We start from the raw sequence: 18,910 nt of genomic DNA on the forward strand, positions 1-18,910 counted from the left end.
CAGAAATTGCTTGAATTCCTATACACTGATGATGAAAAATCTGAAAGAGAAATTAAGGAAACACTCCCGTTTACCATTGCAACAAAAAGAATAAAATACCTAGGAATAAACCTACCTAGGGAGACAAAAGACCTGTATGCAGAAAACTGTAAGACACTGATGAAAGAAATTAAACATGATACCAACAGATGGAGAGATATATACCATGCTCTTGGACTGGAAAAATAAATATTGTGAAAATGACCATACCACCCAAAGCAATCTACAGATTCAATGCAATCCCTATCAAATTACCAATGTCATTTTTTACAGAACTGGAACAAAAAATCTTAAAATTTGTATGGAGACACAAAAGACCCTGAATAGCCAAAGCAGTCTTGAGGGAACAAAACAGAGCTGGAGGAATCAGGCTCCCTGACTTCAGACTATACTACAAAGCTCCAGTAATCAAGACAATATGGTACTGGAACAAAAACAGAAATATAGATCAATGGAACAGGATAGAAAGCCCAGAGATACACCCACATACCTATGGTCAACTAATCTATGACAAGGGAGGCAAGGATATACAGTGGAGAAAAGACAGTCTCTTCAATAAGTGGTGCTGGGAAAACCAGACAGCTACATGTAAAAGAATGAAATTAGAACACTCCCTAACACCATACACAAAAATAAACTCAAAATGGATTAGAGACCTAAATATAAGACTGGGCACTATAAAACTCTTAGAGGAAAACATAGGAAGAACATTCTTCGACATAAATCATAGCAAGATATTTTTTGATCCACCTCCTAGAGTAATGGAAATAAAAAAAAATAAACACAAAAATAAACAAATAGGACCTAATGAAACTTAAAAGCTTTTGCACAGCAAAGGAAACGATAAACAAGACGAAAAAACAATCCTCAGAATGGGAGAAAATATTTGCAAATGAATCATCGGACAAAGGATTAATCTCCAAAATATATAAACAGCTCATGCAGCTCAGTATTAAAAAAACAAACAACCCAATCCAAAAATAGGCAGAGGACCTAAATAGACATTTCTCCAAAGAAGACACACAGATGGCCAAGAAACACATGAAAGGATGCTCAACATCACTAATTATTAGAGAAATGCAAATCAAAACTACAATGAGGTATCACCTCACACCAGTTAGAATGGGCATCATGAGAATATCTGCAAACAACAAATGTTGGAGAGGGTGTGGAGAAAAGGGAACCCTCTTGCACTGTTGGTGGGAATGTAAATTGATACAGCCACTATGGAGAACAGTATGGAGGTTCCTTAAAAAACTAAAAATAAAACTACCATATGACCCAGCAATCCCAGTACTGGGCATATACCCAGAGAAAACCATAATTCAAAAAGACACGTGCGGGGGCTTCCCTGGTGGCACAGTGGTTGAGAGTCCGCCTGCTGATACAGGGGACACAGGTTTGTGCCCCAGTCCGGGCATATCCCACATGCCGCAGAGTGGCTAGGCCTGTGAGACATGGCCACTGAGCCTGCGCGTCCGGAGCCTGTGCTCCACAACGGGGGAGGGCACAACAGTGAGAGGCCCGCGTACCACACACACAAAAAAAACAAAGACACATGCACCCCAATGTTCACTGCAGCACTGTTTACAATAGCCAGGTCATGGAAGCAACCTAAATGCCCATCGACAGACAAATGGATAAAGAAGATGTGGTACATATATACAATGGAATATTACTCAGCCATAAAAAGGAACGAAATTGGGTCATTTGTAGAGACGTGGATGCATCGAGAGACTGTCATACAGAGTGAAGTAAGTCAGGAAGAGAAAAACAAATATCATATATTGACGCATATATGTGGAACCTAGAAAATGGTACAGATGATCCAGTTTGCAGAGCAGAAGTTGAGACACAGATGTAGAGAACAAACGTATGGACACCAAGGGGGGAAAGCGGTGGGGGTGGTGGTGGTGGTGGTGGTGGTGTGATGAATTGGGAGATTAGGACTGACATGTATACACTGATGTGTATAAAATGGATGACTAATAAGAAAATAAATAAATAAACATAAATAAACAAAAAATAACAAAAAAAATGAAAATTATGTCCCCATTAATATTTAGTTTAACTTCCTTATATCAAACTATTCTTTTTTGAGAAATGGTAGGGAACTCTGACTAAAATGTTTATATACAGCACCATCCTATGCAGTGTCACACACTGGAGAGCATTTTTTCAAGAATAATTTTCCAGTGATTAAAAATTCATGGGATATTAGTATATTAAGAAATTAGAACATGATAAAAATGGCATTTCAAAACATCAAAGAAAAGACAGATAATTTAAAAAAAGACTTGAGGAGAGTTAATAAAACATACTACCCATAGAAGGAAGGGGATAGTGTTGAGAAACCACAAGTAGAGCATAGCACCTGGGATAGTAACTGCAGGGCTCCAGAACCTTGGCCTCAGAGGGTGGGTGGAGGGAGCAGTTACCAGAACCTAATAGTTTCTAACTTTCTTAAAAAGGGCTGTTTGGAGAAGGTCACCTGCCAAGAGCTGGTAACTTTGATTAAGGTCACCAAACCACAAGGACCCTACAGAGAGGGGCCTTGGGATACATACTCTGCCCTCACTCTCCTTCCTCTCTCTCTCTGATCTCCTACGTGCTTCCCGCCACCTGCACTCAAATGGAGGTGGCCATGTGATGTAGTACATGCAGGTCTCATCAGGGTGGAGAAGGATAAAGAATGGATATGGAGGGGCAGATGGAAGGCTTCCAGCCCACCATCCAAGTGGAGACAGCAAGTAGGTAGCTGGTACTCAAGAGAGTGAGGTCAGGGCTGAAGACATGGATTTTGCAGTTGTAGGCACAGAGGGGCTTTTGAAGCCTAAAGATGAGATTTGTTCACCTAAGGAGAGAATATAGATAAAGCTAACATGAAAGCCCTAGGTTGAGAAACAGAAGTGATCAAAGGAGATCCAAGAGAAGAGAAGAAAAGTAGAAGAAAACCAAGGTGAGGGAAGTATCACAAAAAGCAACAGGAGAAAATGTGTGGAGCAAAGTGAGTAGTGAACAGTGTCCAGTGCTGCTGAGAGACCAGGTCAGATAAGGACTGAAAACTGACCACTGCATCTGGCAAACAGAGACCACTGATGAGGTAACAGAAAATGTGGCTGGGGGAGGAGAAGGACACGAAGAAACAGGATGTTAAGAGAGGACAGGAAGCTACGGGCCCTTCTTGCCTCTGAGGTAAATATTCAATAGTTTCCAGACCCACACCCAAGATCCTTCTCCAGATTAGGATTAAGACCCCATTTCAGTTCTGCTTTTTCATCAGGTAGTTTAGCTAGTCTAGATACGATCCATATTTAAAAAGTCTTAAAACCTGTTCTGAATAAAACTCAATTAAAAAATCTGCTAGAAAACTTAAAACAGAGCTACATGATAGCCCATGAAAAGCTCTCATTGCAAAATATCTTCCACAGCTACAGCTAGTCTACCCCTCTGTCTCAGAGCCTAGGATGTAGGTTTAAGTCCAGGCTGTACTACTTATATGACTTCGGGCAAATTATAGACTTCTCTTAGTCTTGGTTTTCCTTATTATCCCTCCCACACTGGGAGTGGCGTCTTCCTTTCTTCTCCTTTAGCACTCTTGTGTGTGTTCCTTTATCTGAACTAACCACACTGTATTAAAATGATCTGTGCTGGGCTTCCCTGGTGGCGCAGTGGTTGGGAGTCCGCCTGCCGATGCAGGGGACATGGGTTCGTGCCCCGGTCCGGGAAGATCCCACATGCCGTGGAGCGGCTGGGCTCGTGAGCCATGGCCACTGAGCCTGCGCATCCGGAGCCTGTGCTCCGCAACGGGAGAGGCCACAACAGTGAGAGGGCCCGTGTACCGCAAAAAAAAAAAAAAAACAACCAAACAAATAAAATGATCTGTGCTTTGCGCCACACTTTTAGACCCTGAAGATTAGGGACCCTCCTTTATTCATCTTCATGTTCCAAAGCCATGCACTCAAAAAATTTTGTTGAAAAAATGATTATTATTTTTAATTTACCTAAAAAGATTGTTTAAAGTATTAAATTAAATGCAGAAGCATTTCACACATGAAGATTTCAGTGACTATCAGCAGTTATTCATATTCTTCAACAATTTTCTAAATGAGGAACATCTTACTTTGTATCTGCAACCTCTATTCATTTATTCAATAGATACTTGCATTCATTCAACAAACACATGTGCCAAACACTATTCTGGGTGTTAGGGACACAAAAGTGAATTAAACAGACAAAAGTTCCTGCTCTCAAGGAGCTTAAACTGGAGGTGGAGGGGGAAGATAGGTAATCAACAAATGAATACACATAAAAATATCAAGTGGCTAAAAAGTGCTATGAAAAGAAGTAAAGCAGGATATAGGAAAATAAAGAATGATGGCATTGGACTTCCCTGGTGGCTCAGTGGTTAAGAATCCACCTGCCAATGCAGGGGACACAGGTTTGATCCCTGGTCTGGGAAGATCCCACATGCTGCAGAGCAACTAAGCCCGTGCGCCACAACTACTGAGCCTGCGCTCTAGAGCCCGCGAGCCACAACTACTGAAGCCCACGCGCCCTTAGAGCCCACATGCTGCAACTACTGAAGCCCGCGCACCTAGAGCCCATGCTCTGCAACAAGAGAAGCCACTGCAATGAGAAGCCCGCGCACCGCAACTAGAGAAAGCCTGCATGCAGCGAAGACCCAACACAGCTAAAAAAAAAAAAAAGACTGATGGCATTATTTTTCACAGGGTCTGTGCTGTTTTCATGCAGACTTCTACATCCTAATTAACATCCTCAAGAACTGCTATAGATCATTTCCTTCAATCCAGGTGATAACTAACAAAACAAATACAGCTGACCCTTGAACAATGCGGGGGTGGACTGATCCCTCTGCACAGTCAGAAATCCTTATACAACTTATAGTCATCCAGCCCCCACCTTCTGCGGCTCCTCTGAATTTGCAATTCCACATCCATGGATTCAACCAACTGTGTATTGTAGTACTGTAGTATTTACTATTGAAAAAATCTCATGCAAGTGGACCCATTCAGTTCAAACCTGTGTTGTTCAAGGGTCAACTGTATATTTCACAAATCTGATTAGTGACTAATATGTGTATAACATTTCCTAAAATCTCCTATATGATACTCCATCTCTCTATAAGCATCCCGAATAATTTTACTTCACCATTTGTACTATTTAGTATAGATATGAGAACGACTCCACAATGCCTAACTGTTTAGTTTACTGTCCAGTGAAACAACAGAATCAGTAGAGGGATCTCTTATCAAAATGCTCTGTTAAGTACTTCTGAGAGTAGACACTGAACGAGGGATACTTACTATACTCTGTGGCAGCAGAGTAAAAGGTCCTAAGAACCTGGGTACAGCAGGGAGGGTTCATTGAGGAAAACCATCCTGGGGAAGTGACGTTTCAACTCAACCCACAGAACAGACAGGAGTTGGCTAAGAAAAGTGAGAGAGTCGGGTAAGCACTCTAAAGAAAGAGAACAGCACGTGGCAGGCCAGAGTCGGGCACACCTGAGCCCAGGAGGGCTGGAGCAGAGGGTACAAGTGCAGCGGCGGGTGGTGGGGAATGAGGCTGGAGAAGTCTATCTCTAAGAGACTCTGTTGGGCCACTGTTTTCTTTAAAAAAAAGAGTCAAAAATATGAAATTCTACACTAACTTCTACTCCTTATTTTTTCAACTACCTTAAGCAAATGATTGGCTCTCCCTGTGTGGCACTGCCCTTGTGCTCGATGTGCGGTCAGGGGAGAAGTGGAAGGAAGGTGGAGTGTTTTAATGCTTCCCAATGATTAAAGAATGTTTTGATGAGACATGAGAGATACAGAGTATGAGCTCAGTGTTTTGGTTTTTCTACTTATGTTCATGCTCTCTAGCAGTATCTTTTGAACAAAGAGCTTGTAACAGAGTCAAAGTCTGTATCAGAAGCCTGGCCAGAACCTCTCCATTACGTGGAGGCTAAAGTCAGTGGCAGAAAGGGGAACGGTCAACAGTGAGCCCCCGTCTCCTCTGTGAATCAGCACAGGCAACTCCTTGAGTAGCCAGGAAAGATCTAGTTTTATGTTCTTATCAAAAAGAAAGAATCTCAGAGAATGGGAACAGAGGTCTTATCCAAAGCTCTACAAATATTTTTTCCCTAACTAAATGCGATGGGCCCTGATACACTGAAAGGACTATTTAGATAAAGAATTTAAAGAATTTTAAAATTACCACTTTACACCAAGAATCCCAGGGCAGCCTCACAAACTAAAACTCAAGTTTTGATTCGCGTCTTGTAAGGGAGAGTATGTTGTAGTGATCATCCTCTTTGGAGCCAGAATGCCTGGGTTGAAATTCCAGCTGCTCCAATGACTATAGCCATGTAGCCTTGGACATGTAACTTAATGTCTCTGTGCCTCAGTTTTCTTAGCTGTAACCTGAGGATAATGCAAGAAGCTATCTCAGAGGGTTGTGAGGATTAATGAGGCAGTATATGTTAAAGTGCTTAGAAAAGCACCTGGCCATAAATATGTTAGCTGTTATTAGTAATTGATATGCATTTTACAAATCCATAATAAACCTGTTTCCTACAAAACTTTTGCCTACTAGGAAAACTAACCATGGAACCAAACAAGAAAATCCAAAAACCTCCAAAGTCCTTCTTCCCAAGGTGTTTCTGTGGATAGAGCAGACTTACCAGTGGTGCCAGTAGGACAGTTGGTGCACACCACCTCCTGTGTCTTAGGAACAACAGCACAACTGGAGCCCCCAGGACACGGACAGGGTTGGCAATCAGAGGAGGTGCCCACGGTGGAATCGCCATAGTACCCGTCACTGCATTTCTCACAGTGGGGCCCGGCTGTATTCTCTCTGCAGTTACAAACACCTATTTGGAGAGCAGGTGTGAGAAAACAGGTGAGTGTATAAGCAAATAAGACGATGAGCATTTCCAACCACCTGCTAAAGAGAATTTAGGTCTAGCAGCCCCCAAAGGTCATCTTCTCACCTGTCTCAGGGTCACAGGTCTCACTGTGCCCATTGCAGGTACAAAGCACACATGGACTGTATGGTCCAAGACTCGGAGTTTCTCTTCTGTAACCCGAGAGGCACATCTCACAAAACTGTCCTCCGTATCCCACAGGACAGGTGCAGGACTCCACCCAAGTTGCAGGGACCCCAGGCCCGGGACGAGCGCTTGCCAGGGTGACATCATCCAAATATCCAGCACCTGTGTATGATGTGGAGAAGAGGATCACTGAACTGGCTTTCGTATTCCAAAACTTCTTGCAAAGTCAATAATGCTAAGGGGTAACCACACCCAAAATTTCAGAGACAATCAACCATCCGTTTAATTCATCTGTTGGAGAAGATAACCAGAAAATAGCAATGTAGAACAATTATGTGCTACCGGGTGCTAAGTATCTGGAATGGTGGTAGAGCAAAATTCGTTTTTTAAACACACACACACGCACACACACACAGATTTGTTGGATTTTACAGTTCTCCCAATCACCAATGTGAAAAATGAAAAGCACTGGGCAATAATCTGGGGCAAGAAAAGATAAAAGGAAGAATGTGGAAATAACAAGAGTTTAAGGCTACAGCCATTAAGCCGTGTTTATGTTCTTTTCCCACAAAATCAGGCACTGATCACAGAGCTCAAGGATAAGAAAGCAGGGGAAGCACCTGTCGACAAGTACCACTCAAATTATATTTTTTGCCCTGCATAAAACAGAAAAAATAAGTAAACAAGTTCTAATAATCAGGGCTACTTTGACAAATATGTAATTATTCCAAAGCTGTTATGCCGTATATCATAATGCTTTCCCGTTTCCAGAAGAAAATAAAAATAGAGGAAGCCGTATATTGGCTTAGCCCAATGGTTCATCCAACCTAACAGTGCACATGACAGACTCAGCAGGAACATCCTATGGAAGAGGCAGGTTTTGATTGTATCATCATATTTCCCTTTAATTTCCATTCCACTCCTGTCTCTTGCACTCTTATCTTTCAAGTGTATTTCCCCATGTTATGAAATATCACTTGCTGTTTATATAATTCTTAGAAACTGATGACCTGAGGCTAAAGGACAGCTCTTCTATTTCTGCCTTGAATTTAGTTAACTTTTACTACATTTATGGGTTTTTTCAACATTAGATCATGAGAGACATCTCCACTGTTAACGTGCTTCCAACTTCAAACATTCTTAAGCCTCCCCATCCTAAAAGTACTTTCTTCGATCTGTCCCTACTCCCTAATTAGAGTCCAGTCCCTCTCTTTTCCTTCCCTCACAGCCGAACTTCTTAAAAGAATAATCTGTATTTTACTTCTTCACCTTTGAATTTACTTAATTTGTGATCTAATTTACTTAATTAAATCACTGCAATCTAACTTCAGTTTCAACACTTTTTTTTTTTTTTTCCTGCGGTATGCAGGCCTCTCACTGTTGTGGCCTCTCCCGTTGCGGAGCACAGGCTCCGGACACGCAGGCTCAGCGGCCATGGCTCACGGGCCCAGCCGCTCCGCGGCATGTGGGATCTTCCCGGACTGGGGCACGAACCCATGTCCCCTGCATCGGCAGGCGGACTCTCAAACCACTGCGCCACCAGGGAAGCCCAACACTTCTTAAAAAAACAAACAAACAAAAAAACCCCCTCACCAATGATTCTTCAGTTACCCAATACCAAAATCCAATTGTACTATCTTCCTAAACCTGTTAATTGTTCCTCTTCCTTAAAATTCTTTTTCTCTCAAGTCTCAGGTCATGGTCCTTAAATAACTGTTTCCAGGATTGCACCTTCTTTTCTCTTTCTGTATTTTTTGGTTATATTTCCAAGTTGAAAAATGATTACCCATACGTTGACAACCCTTTGATTCTAGATCTCCAGTCTCAACTTCTTCGTAAGCCCCAACCATATTTCTAACTACTTATAAGACATTTTCATCTGGATATTCATGCAGGCATCTCAAAAATCAACACATCCAAGCTGCTGATGCCACTTTCAATGCCACACCACCACTCTGATTCCTCTTCCCCCAGACAGCTTCACCTTTCTATAGAAATAGGTCCTCATTAAAAAAAAAAAAAACAATTATAGGAAAAAAATTTAAAGAAATGCTTAAAACAGCTTTTTAAATTTAAAATTATAACAAATGTTCATTCAGTAATTTTTAATTTTTCATAATTTAGCCAATTTAGTTAAAAGGGCTTGACAGTTACATAAGCAAGAAATAAAAAGAAACAAAGGTTAAGCAATGTGAGCCAGCAGAATTATATTTGGGATTCTTAGAAGATTCTAATTATAGATAATATAGCCTCAATAGGCTTATTTATTATAAAACAATACTATTTACTAATTTTGGCTAATTTTCTCCAGGTCCTTAAAAGTAGTTTTAAAATGCATTATTTTTTGTTGTTGTTTTTTTGCATTATTTTTATACACAATTCATGTATGATGAGGCAGTTTATACCACTTCTTTAGGATCAGTGTTATAGTATTAGGACTTTAGAGATAAACTTTTGATTATGGATCCTTTTATCTAATCATCTTAAATGATTCTCTTAAATTATATCATAACTTACTTCTCTCACTATATGTCCCACGGATCTTGATAGAGGTCAAATTGTTTAGGAGTTTCTGAAATTCGAAAGGGGTAAGAGTAGGCCTCCAAGGGTAATCTGTTGCTTCATGGAGCCTAGAGAAAAAGGAAGGGCCACATTAACCTCTGTAAGGACAATTCTGGGTGCCGAGAAAGCATTTCTTACTCATTTATGCCACCGACAATGCACTGCTCTGCCAATCTAACCAGGTCAGAGATGAGTCTGTTGGTTTGACAGTACAACTGGAAAAGGTACACGTCAACAAAGGGAAAGTTCCCTTTTACCAAGTCACCTTGAGAAGCCAGAAGTTTTTCTTCGACACACACCTTGAGGCCTGGTGAGCTTTGACAAAGAAACCACTTTTATAATTCTGGTCAAGTCAGATTTTAAAAACAGAACTGTCTTACCTGAAGACATATTTCACAGTGGTCTCACTCGGATAGGAATTGCCCTGAGCGATCAAGGGCACAGACACTCTTAGGCCAGCTCCCTCAAGCACCAGGTCTTCTGCAGAGAGGCGAGTGTCTCGCCTGTCCACTCGAAAGGAGAAGGAGAAGTTCTGACCATAACTCAGCACCTGCTTGCCCAAGAACTTTGCTGGAAGGCAGACACAATGGTGAGCAAGAATGTGAGAGTAAGAATAAACAGGGGCACACGCCAAGCCAGACCGCTTCCTAGCCTTACTTACCGGGGGCAATGAAGTACCTAGGAAAGTAGCTATCTGAAATGACAGCGATATCTTGCCTCTCAGAGGACCACTCAAATGATGCTTCAGAGCCATCCCTTTGTTCCACACGCCACCCATCCTCATCTGCAAGCAGAGGATGGAACACAAATGCCGTTACTTTGTAAATGTCCTGAATTCAGGTCCTCTATATACCACAAAATATATAGCAAGTCATCAATGAAAGTTTTTTCATAAATGGAGGCTATAACAGTACCTATATATGCTATACCCCTCAAGCTATAATCTTCTTTATTTTATATAATAGTTTATACTTAATTTGGTAAATTCTAAAACCATTTATATATACTTTCATTAAATTAAAAAGCCAAACAAAAATCACATACATTAAAAAACAAAGTGCTGATACCGTCAAAAGGGGCTCAAAGAGCTACTGACTTTTTAACACTGTAAGTCTAGTCTCACGATTCTAGAGGACAGAAGGAAAGGTCTACTTTACCTGTCTGAAAGGTAGAGGTTATAGAATAAACACTGTAGCCGACAGCATTTGTACAGACAGAAGAATGCCCAAAGCAGAAGCAAGGTGTGCAACCCATAGGATTAGATGATTCCAGATTAAAAAATCCAGGTTTGCATCTGAAAGAGATTAAGATACAATCAGGTATTCATTGTACTTGAAATATGATAACAGAGAAAATACAATACGGCTAGAGAAAAAATGATCTACCTCTCACAATTGAAGCCTTCGACATTGTCTTTGCAAACACATCTTCCTGTTTCAAAATTACATTCGTCTGTGCTGCCAGAAGGATTACAAGAGCATGGCCTATTGGATGGAAAATGGAGGAAAACAATGAAATAAGAGAAAAGATAAAGAAAGTCCACTCAAAGTCAATCTTTTGTTTTATATGTTAACAGATTTTTAAAAAAGGAATAGAAAGAGCAAAATGAACCCTAAAGTCATCTTTATACTTGGATTTGATTTCAATCAAGGATAACCATCACATTTAGACATTGAAAACTCTGCTTCACCTCTGCACAGAACAATCCTGGATCATCATTACAGAGAGAAGACAGCGAGAAGCCTTAAATCTTGGTTTACAAGTATCATGGGGGGAAAATGTTTATATGGCTGCAGATTAGCTACAACATCTATTATTAAGAATCAGCTACATTTGGGCTTCCTTGGTGGCGCAGTGTTCGAGAGTCTGCCTGCCGATGCAGGGGACACGGGTTCGTGCCCCGGTCCGGGAGGATCCCATATGCCGCGGAGCGGCTGGGCCCGTGAGCCATGGCCGCTGAGCCTGCGCGTCCGGAGCCTGTGCGCCGCAACGGGAGAGGCCACAACAGTGAGAGGCCCGCGTACCGCAAAAAAAAAAAAAAAAAAAAGAATCAGCTACATTTGGATTCTGCCCCCTTGAAAAATCTTACCTGCATCCAGCCTCAGTAAGAGAATGGTACCCAGGCTGGCAACGGTCACATTTGTCCCCCATCACTCCAGGCTTACAGCTACATCTGCCATAGCTATCACACTGTGTACTGAGAGAACCTGAAATTTAAAGTGCTCAGTGTCAACCACCAGTTAGGTAAGTAAAATTAATGTCTCAAAGAAAGAAGGTTGGTAACTAAAAACAATGCCTGAAAACCAGAATGCAGATTGTTTTTCAGTATCTAGATGGTAACCAAGAGAATAAAGATCAAATTTTAAATCAGAACACTCTCAAAATCATACCCCTTTAAGCCATGACTTTTAAACTTTCCAGACATACACCCTAAGATGAATCCACTCATAACTGCTGAAAACCACTAACGAATCACTCTGTACCCAATGGTAAACCGTACACAAAACCAGTCACTGCTCTGTGGACGAGCACAGGCTCCTTATGGCCTGTGTCTAGAATTTAAGTATATACAGGCATGAATAACAAAAATAAAGTTCAAACTCCTGAAAAAGCACAACAGACTAAGAGCACTCTGCTCCTCTGAACACACACCAATGCGCTGAAAGAGTTCAGCCCTCCAAGGAGGTTAGACTAAACAAAATCATTAACAAGGAAGAACTCACGAAGAAGCTAACCTTTTACAGTCAAAGTTCAAATGGTCTTGATGATCTTATTGCTAATTATTTACAGAACCATTACTCAGGCCAACCCCACATTTTTATACACACCAGAAAATCATCTGAAGGCCCAACCTGGTTAAAGAGAGTAGAGGCAGATCCTAAATCATTTACATGTTATAACAATGTACACTCTCCTGTACTTAAGCTGTGCGAATCCCTAGGGAACAAAGCTTTATGTTCTGGGGGTACAGGGAATGCTCATTTTGTCTTCCAACCATCACAATGAAGCAGACTCTGCCTGTCACTTACCAACAGGACTACAGTGGCAGGGAGAGCAGGCTTCTCTGTTCCCAAGGCGGAAGAAATTCTCCCGGCACCTCTCACAGTTGGCGCCGTCCGTGTTATCCTGGCAGTTGGTACAGTGGCCACCATGGCCCGTGGAACGGTACAGTTCAGAGTCAAAGTAGCATTCCTGCGATCGGCCATTGCAGTCACAGGCTGTTGGCCAAAACGTTAAGTCAGATCCATGTTCCTTTACAAACAGCATTTTAAAAGACTCAAAACAAAACCATAATTCCCCACATCTGACAGACAGGTGGTGGCAGATTACGAACGACCGCCAGATGCACTGTTCATTCAAAAATAAAAACGAAAACTGTGTGTCTGTCTATAAAGGGTTCATACCGTCAGGTTAACAGCTTACTAAGAAATGTTCATCCTTATCAAAAATAGTACCATCATAAAATATAAGTAATCCTTGTACTTAGGAATCTCTGCATAGTTGTACACATACAAACAAAAGCCAAGTGAAATTACAATTTTTCTGAACCTTTATACTTCATTCTAATACCAAGTCCAAGCACAAGGGGCCAATTTATATGTAGGCTTCAATTTATGTTAACTTTTCAGGGCTCAGACAATTCCAATACATTAGACACCAACTTCTAAAATGCCCGATTACTTGCATACCCAGACTGGAGTAATCTTGAGACACATGGGTAAAAATTAGTGCCTCTTTCAAAAGAAGCAGAAAATCTATAGATCCACAAGAAAGTAAATCCACAAGAAGGGAAATCTAGATCCATAGATGCCTCCATCTGCTGGGAAGCCACAGTGCCAAATGGGTCATCTGTTAAGTAGCTCTATTCCCTACGTGACGAGTATCTGTAGTCATTGAAAATCTTTATTATATTTATACTAAGATGATTTTTTCCAAATTATTGACCCTGCTCCAAGTACGGACACTAAATAAAAATAAAATTTTATTTGATTACAGATAGAGCAGGAGATTGTTGTTTAAAAAAATTTGAATATGTTTTTTTTTCTCCTCCCTGCCTTTACAATCAGTTCTTTTACGGTACTATATTTGAAAACTTTTTAGAAACTTGAATCGCTGGCACCAAGAATTAGAGTTAAGTAACTCTGAAAGCTCCCATTCCCTTCTTCATCAGCTATTTCTCTTCCCTCAAGTCTCCCTAGATTATCCCGCAATCAGCCCAGCTCACAGCACCTAAATGGTCTGGTGCTTAGAGACCGTGAGGCAGAACAATCCCCAGGTCTATGCTGTCCTAACCCACTGCTAAAAGCAGATGCTGTGGCTCCCTCATCATCAGCTGGTAAGAGAGAAGGCAGCTGTCATTCTCTCTTCCCTAGCTCCAGCACCCTGACAATACTGTGGTACTGTCACACCTCCAGAAACTTCTCTCTCTGACGGGCCATGGTGCCTGAAGGGACCAAAGAGGAAAGCCAATTGACTTAGCTCCTTATCAAAGTCTGTTAGCTACTGTATTCTGTTCACCTGCTAGTGAGAAGCTGGATATAATGTTACACTTGTTTTTATCCCATAATGTTCCTGGATAGACTCAAAATATGACATCATTAAGCAGATTACTTTTCAAACACACGTGCACATTAATATAGATGTCACACCTTAGGAGTATTTCATTTTTTCTTTTATCAGCCTTTATCATGTAGTTTCCAACACTGGATATTACAGTTCAGTAAAAGAATGAAAGAAGTTAAAGTGCTTAGGAATGCTAGAGGAGGCTGTAAAATTTATCTGAAAATCAGGAATTTGTTGAGAAAAGAAAAGTTGAATAAGAAAATCTGCTGTAGGCAGCTAATGGAAACAGTCATGAGTCAAGATATTGGCCCTTTTTCAAGGTTTCTGCCAATAATTCCTGCAAGTTCAGAGTGTCTTCCTTCTTATTCCCTTTATTACCAAGAGGATACGATAAGGAATGTTTATAAGGACATAAGAAAATGTTGCTGCTTTAAAAGTTTCTCACTTTCAAGTCCTTGGCAAATCATGACTACATGGTTTCATGATTTTTCTCCTGAGATTCCTTTCTCTATCTCTTCAGAATAAACCTAGACATTATGAAGGAATAAACAATGTGTAATCTTTTTCATTTTACCTCTTCCTAAGAATACTAGGCTCTACTCTTCTTCCCAGAGCCACCCACCTCTGCATGACGGAAGTAGGAAATCCTCCCCATTGTGCTCTTTAGTGAGATAAAGAAAACATAATTTTGATAAATAATCCATCGAATAGCAGTCTCAGTCTAGAACTCATCACACCTGACCAATGTTCATCAACAATCCTGGCTGTTCGAATAAACGAGCATTGAAAGCAAGAAGAATATTTTAAAGGGCAACAAAGAAAAGACTGGAGAAACCATATTTTAGAGTAGGCAACCCCAGCCCAGTATTTAGAGCTAAGCAAAGGCCAAACCTTGAAGATGCTGCTCCCATTCTGTTATGTGTGTTCATGAAGGAAACATAAAACCAGCACAGTATACGTTTGTGGCCAATTGCCCGCATCTATGATTTTCCTTTGACGTGCATGCAGGTTATTGTTCTACACTCTCAAATTAGGGAAGAAGCTCTGCCTTCCAGGCTTTTCCTTTCAAGGAGGAATCAAAGGAAGTCACCCATTCCTTCTCCCACCTCTGAAGTCCTCAAGACAATTTAGCAGACGAACACCAAGGGGCACTCACGCAGGCATTCGCTGGCACTCTCGGCAGTCGCCCTCCTCCACGGCCGGTCATTGAAGAAAGGAAGGCACTTCTCACAGTCTACGCCATAAGTATTATGTTTGCAATTACACACCAGCTTGTCAAATTCATTCTTCACACACTCGCTTGCATGTCCGTTACATTTACACCTGGGGAGAGAAGAGACCCTTAAAAGAATGAAACACCGGGCTTCCCTGGTGGCGCAGTGGTTGAGAGTCCGCCTGCCGATGCGGGGGACACGGGTTCGTGCCCCAGTCCGGGAAGATCCCACATGCTGCGGAGCAGCTAGGCCCGTGAGCCATGGCCGCTGAGCCTGCATGTCCGGAGTCTGTGCTCCGCAACGGGAAAGGCCACAGCAGTGAGAGGCCCGCGTACCGCAAAAAAAAAAAAAAAAAAAAAAAAAAAAGAATGAAACACCTATGAAGCCCTGAAACGGATGCAGAAAAAGGATGTACACAGAGAACTGAAAACACCTCAGGATGTTTTTGAGTTTACCACTCAAGACTGTAAACTGAGGAACTGAGCAAGATTAAGTAATGACTGTGTGTTTTCAGGTATGAAGAAAAATCAAACAAGACAAAAAAAAGGTAGCTTTATTTAACAGGGGATGGGGCATTAACCAGACATGAGAAGAAAGTCCCCAACAATTTCTGAGGACATCTGTAGGACCATTTCCTGAAGTGAAATGTGTGCATCTCAAGAGGCAGCCAAGTGTAGTGGTTAAGAAGAACATGGACTCCAAGGCCAGGCTGCCTGGGTTCGAAACCTTGCCCTGTGACTTACCAATGGAACTTAAACTCGGTGCCTTACCTGTAAAATAGGGAGGATGATAATACCTATTTCATAGAGTTATTGAGAAGATCAAGAGGTTGCTACATGTATGTGCCCAGGACTGTACAGGCATATAACGAGTCAATAAATTTCAGCAGTTACCTGCCATCATGATTTTAAAGTATTTGATCTGAAGACAGTGAGAGACAGATACCACACCACCATATGGATCTCCGGTAGACTGACATTCCCTTGGGTTGTTTGGGGCAAGAATCCTTGAAGGAGCCTCTAGATGCAGGTACTACCATAAACTAAGGACTCATGGAAATCCCCATGAATACTAACACGCACTCTGGTGCAGAGCCATTACCCTCACTCACTCTTTAAAGATGGCAGTCAGTTCCACAGCTTCAAGCACCACCTAATGATACACTCAAACACTTCTGAAACACCTACAGTGCACCAGGATGAATCCCAAATGTATATCTCCAGGCCGCCTCTTTCTCCCAAGCTCCTGTCCTTGACTGCTGCACAAATTTAGATGTCCTCCACGACTTAAAACTTTACATTCTACAACTAAACTCACCACCTTCCCAAATGAGCTCATCTTCTCCGTTTATTCTGTTAATGATACCACCATTCTCCTGGTCACTAAACCTTCAAAATCACCTTTGACTAAAATCCTGATAATTCTTCCTTCATAATGCACCTAAATGTTTCTTTCCATTCTGCTGTCACCACCTTAATGTCAGGTATTTGGTGTCACCTAACACCTAGATGACAGCATAATAACAGGAATATAAATTCTCTCGATCATATTCTACTGTTACCTTGCCTGCAGCTAATCTTCCTAATCTACTGTGTTGAAATCATAGCCCTAACACCAAAAAAGTACATGATTTCTCATTGGTTACAGTTTCCATCAACTTTCACTGAGCATCAATCCCATACCAGGAACACTGCATACAAAAATAATGCTTCTGCTCTTGAGACTTCATAGTCTGTTACAAGGGGAGGTAAGTCCAAGATTCTTGGCTCACTGTCTAAGGTCTCTGGCTACCAAACTCTCTGGTTTACAACTCCACAAATTCATATAAGATTTTCCTTAAGTCAAGGAGGTCTAAACGCTTCCAACTCTAAACTTTTGCTCATGACATGCACCCAACCCTCCTGCACCCAACCCAGACATCCTCTCTCCTTATCTAAACCCTACCTATTCTTCGACGCCCAGCTTAGATTCCATCTGTTTCTCTAGCCTGACAGTCCTGTAACTATTCTCTGACATATGACATCTCTTTATCTAAAACGCTTGATGGTACCAGTATTTAACTTTTCGCATATTCATACATCGCCTGCCCCATTCACCTGTAGGATCCTAGAAGGTCAGGTCCTTCTCAGTAAGTGAATGTCAGACTTGCACTTCCTCAGTAGCGTCACAGTGCCTATCACAGAGCTTTGCGCTTAAATGCTCAATAAGAATTCACTAATGTGTTGATCTGACAAGGTTTTAGAAAACCTAATTACTTTGTTTCCAGGATAATGAGGTCCAAAAAACATTACTAATACAGTTGTAAACAAGTTGCTACATTCACTTCTACACCAAAGCTCCAATCGCTTTCAAGATTATTTAATGGTTTACTTACCTACCACCCACAGCGAAATCAGAGATTGCATAATAATAGGATTTGAGAACTTTGGGGTCATTAAACACTTCATCCCCAAAAGTGTTCAGGCGATTGAGTGTTACCCTGATGTCAGTGGCAGTTACCCATTCCTGTCAGAAAACAAAAACACAGAAAAGATAGGTAAAGGCACTGAAGATAAGAGACATATATGTGACAAAATCTTCTAAACAGTTAATGTATCATTTAACTCATGTCCTCTTCTGGCATTAAATCTATTATAACACTCAAGGACTCCTTTCATTTCTTCATACTTGAATTTCCTTCTTGACTCTTCCCTTCTTTGATCTAAGTTGTTACTTGACCACTCAGAGTCTCCCAAGGCAGGAATAATATTAGTTTCTTCACAAGGCTGTAGAGAGGCTTAAGTGAAATATGCTCTTCAACGCTCAGCATGCATTAGGTAGTCAACACACGTCTCGTCTCTCCATCCTGTACCCACACCCCAAAGCCAGTCAAGAGAAGCCAGCACAGAACTTGCGAAGTACCACCACTGTATCCGATACACTGGTCACTGCCTCCTCCTGCCCATCTTGTACCATCTCCCTCTCCCTCCTACCCACTCCACTATGGACAGATCTGGGAGACACATCCAAGCACAAAGCAATCAATCATTACACTGGCCTGAACCTATCAGACGTACTCTTTGTCTTGACCCTTCCCAAATGTCACTTCTCATGAGGCCTTCCCTGGCCACCCTATCTAAAATCGCCACCCCCCAGCCCCCTGCAACTCCCTATTTCCCTTCCCTATTTTATTTAAACTGCCTGTCTCCATCACCACCACCTGCCCACCCCACCACTGCCACCACCAGATTATAAGCCCCACAGGGCAGGAATTTGTTTTGTTTTGTTCACTGCATTTCACTAGTGCTTAGCATATAGTTGGTGCTCAAGTAACATCTACCGAGCAAATGAACAGATTTGAGGAAACTCCAACTGATCAAGTCAGTAGGTATATCATAATGGCAGAGGACAAGAATGAAGGTTATACGGTTTTCCCCCCGGTTTTATGAGATCTAAGCGCTTATAATAAATGCCCTTTCATTGAGCTAATTTTAGTCAG

The 18,910-nt window shown here is 41.5% G+C and overlaps 1 protein-coding gene across 1 annotated transcript in view; it reads right to left on the minus strand.

The window, feature by feature from the left end:
• LAMC1 (laminin subunit gamma 1) overlaps positions 1–18,910 on the minus strand; it is a 123,493-nt gene that overhangs the window by 27,520 nt on the left and 77,063 nt on the right. Inside the window, exons 3-13 of the mRNA XM_082833796.1 lie at positions 17,807–17,937; positions 15,375–15,541; positions 12,685–12,873; positions 11,745–11,862; positions 11,041–11,139; positions 10,813–10,949; positions 10,317–10,439; positions 10,036–10,225; positions 9,611–9,723; positions 7,034–7,255; positions 6,725–6,913 (exon numbers count right to left, since the gene is read on the minus strand). Of these exons, the coding sequence (XP_082689922.1) occupies positions 6,725–6,913; positions 7,034–7,255; positions 9,611–9,723; positions 10,036–10,225; positions 10,317–10,439; positions 10,813–10,949; positions 11,041–11,139; positions 11,745–11,862; positions 12,685–12,873; positions 15,375–15,541; positions 17,807–17,937 (1,678 nt within the window). The remainder of the gene's footprint in view (positions 1–6,724; positions 6,914–7,033; positions 7,256–9,610; positions 9,724–10,035; positions 10,226–10,316; positions 10,440–10,812; positions 10,950–11,040; positions 11,140–11,744; positions 11,863–12,684; positions 12,874–15,374; positions 15,542–17,806; positions 17,938–18,910) is intronic.

Source organism: Leucopleurus acutus, assembly GCF_964270905.1.
Source record: "Leucopleurus acutus genome assembly, chromosome: 2".
Taxonomy (NCBI): Eukaryota; Metazoa; Chordata; class Mammalia; order Artiodactyla; family Delphinidae; genus Leucopleurus; species Leucopleurus acutus.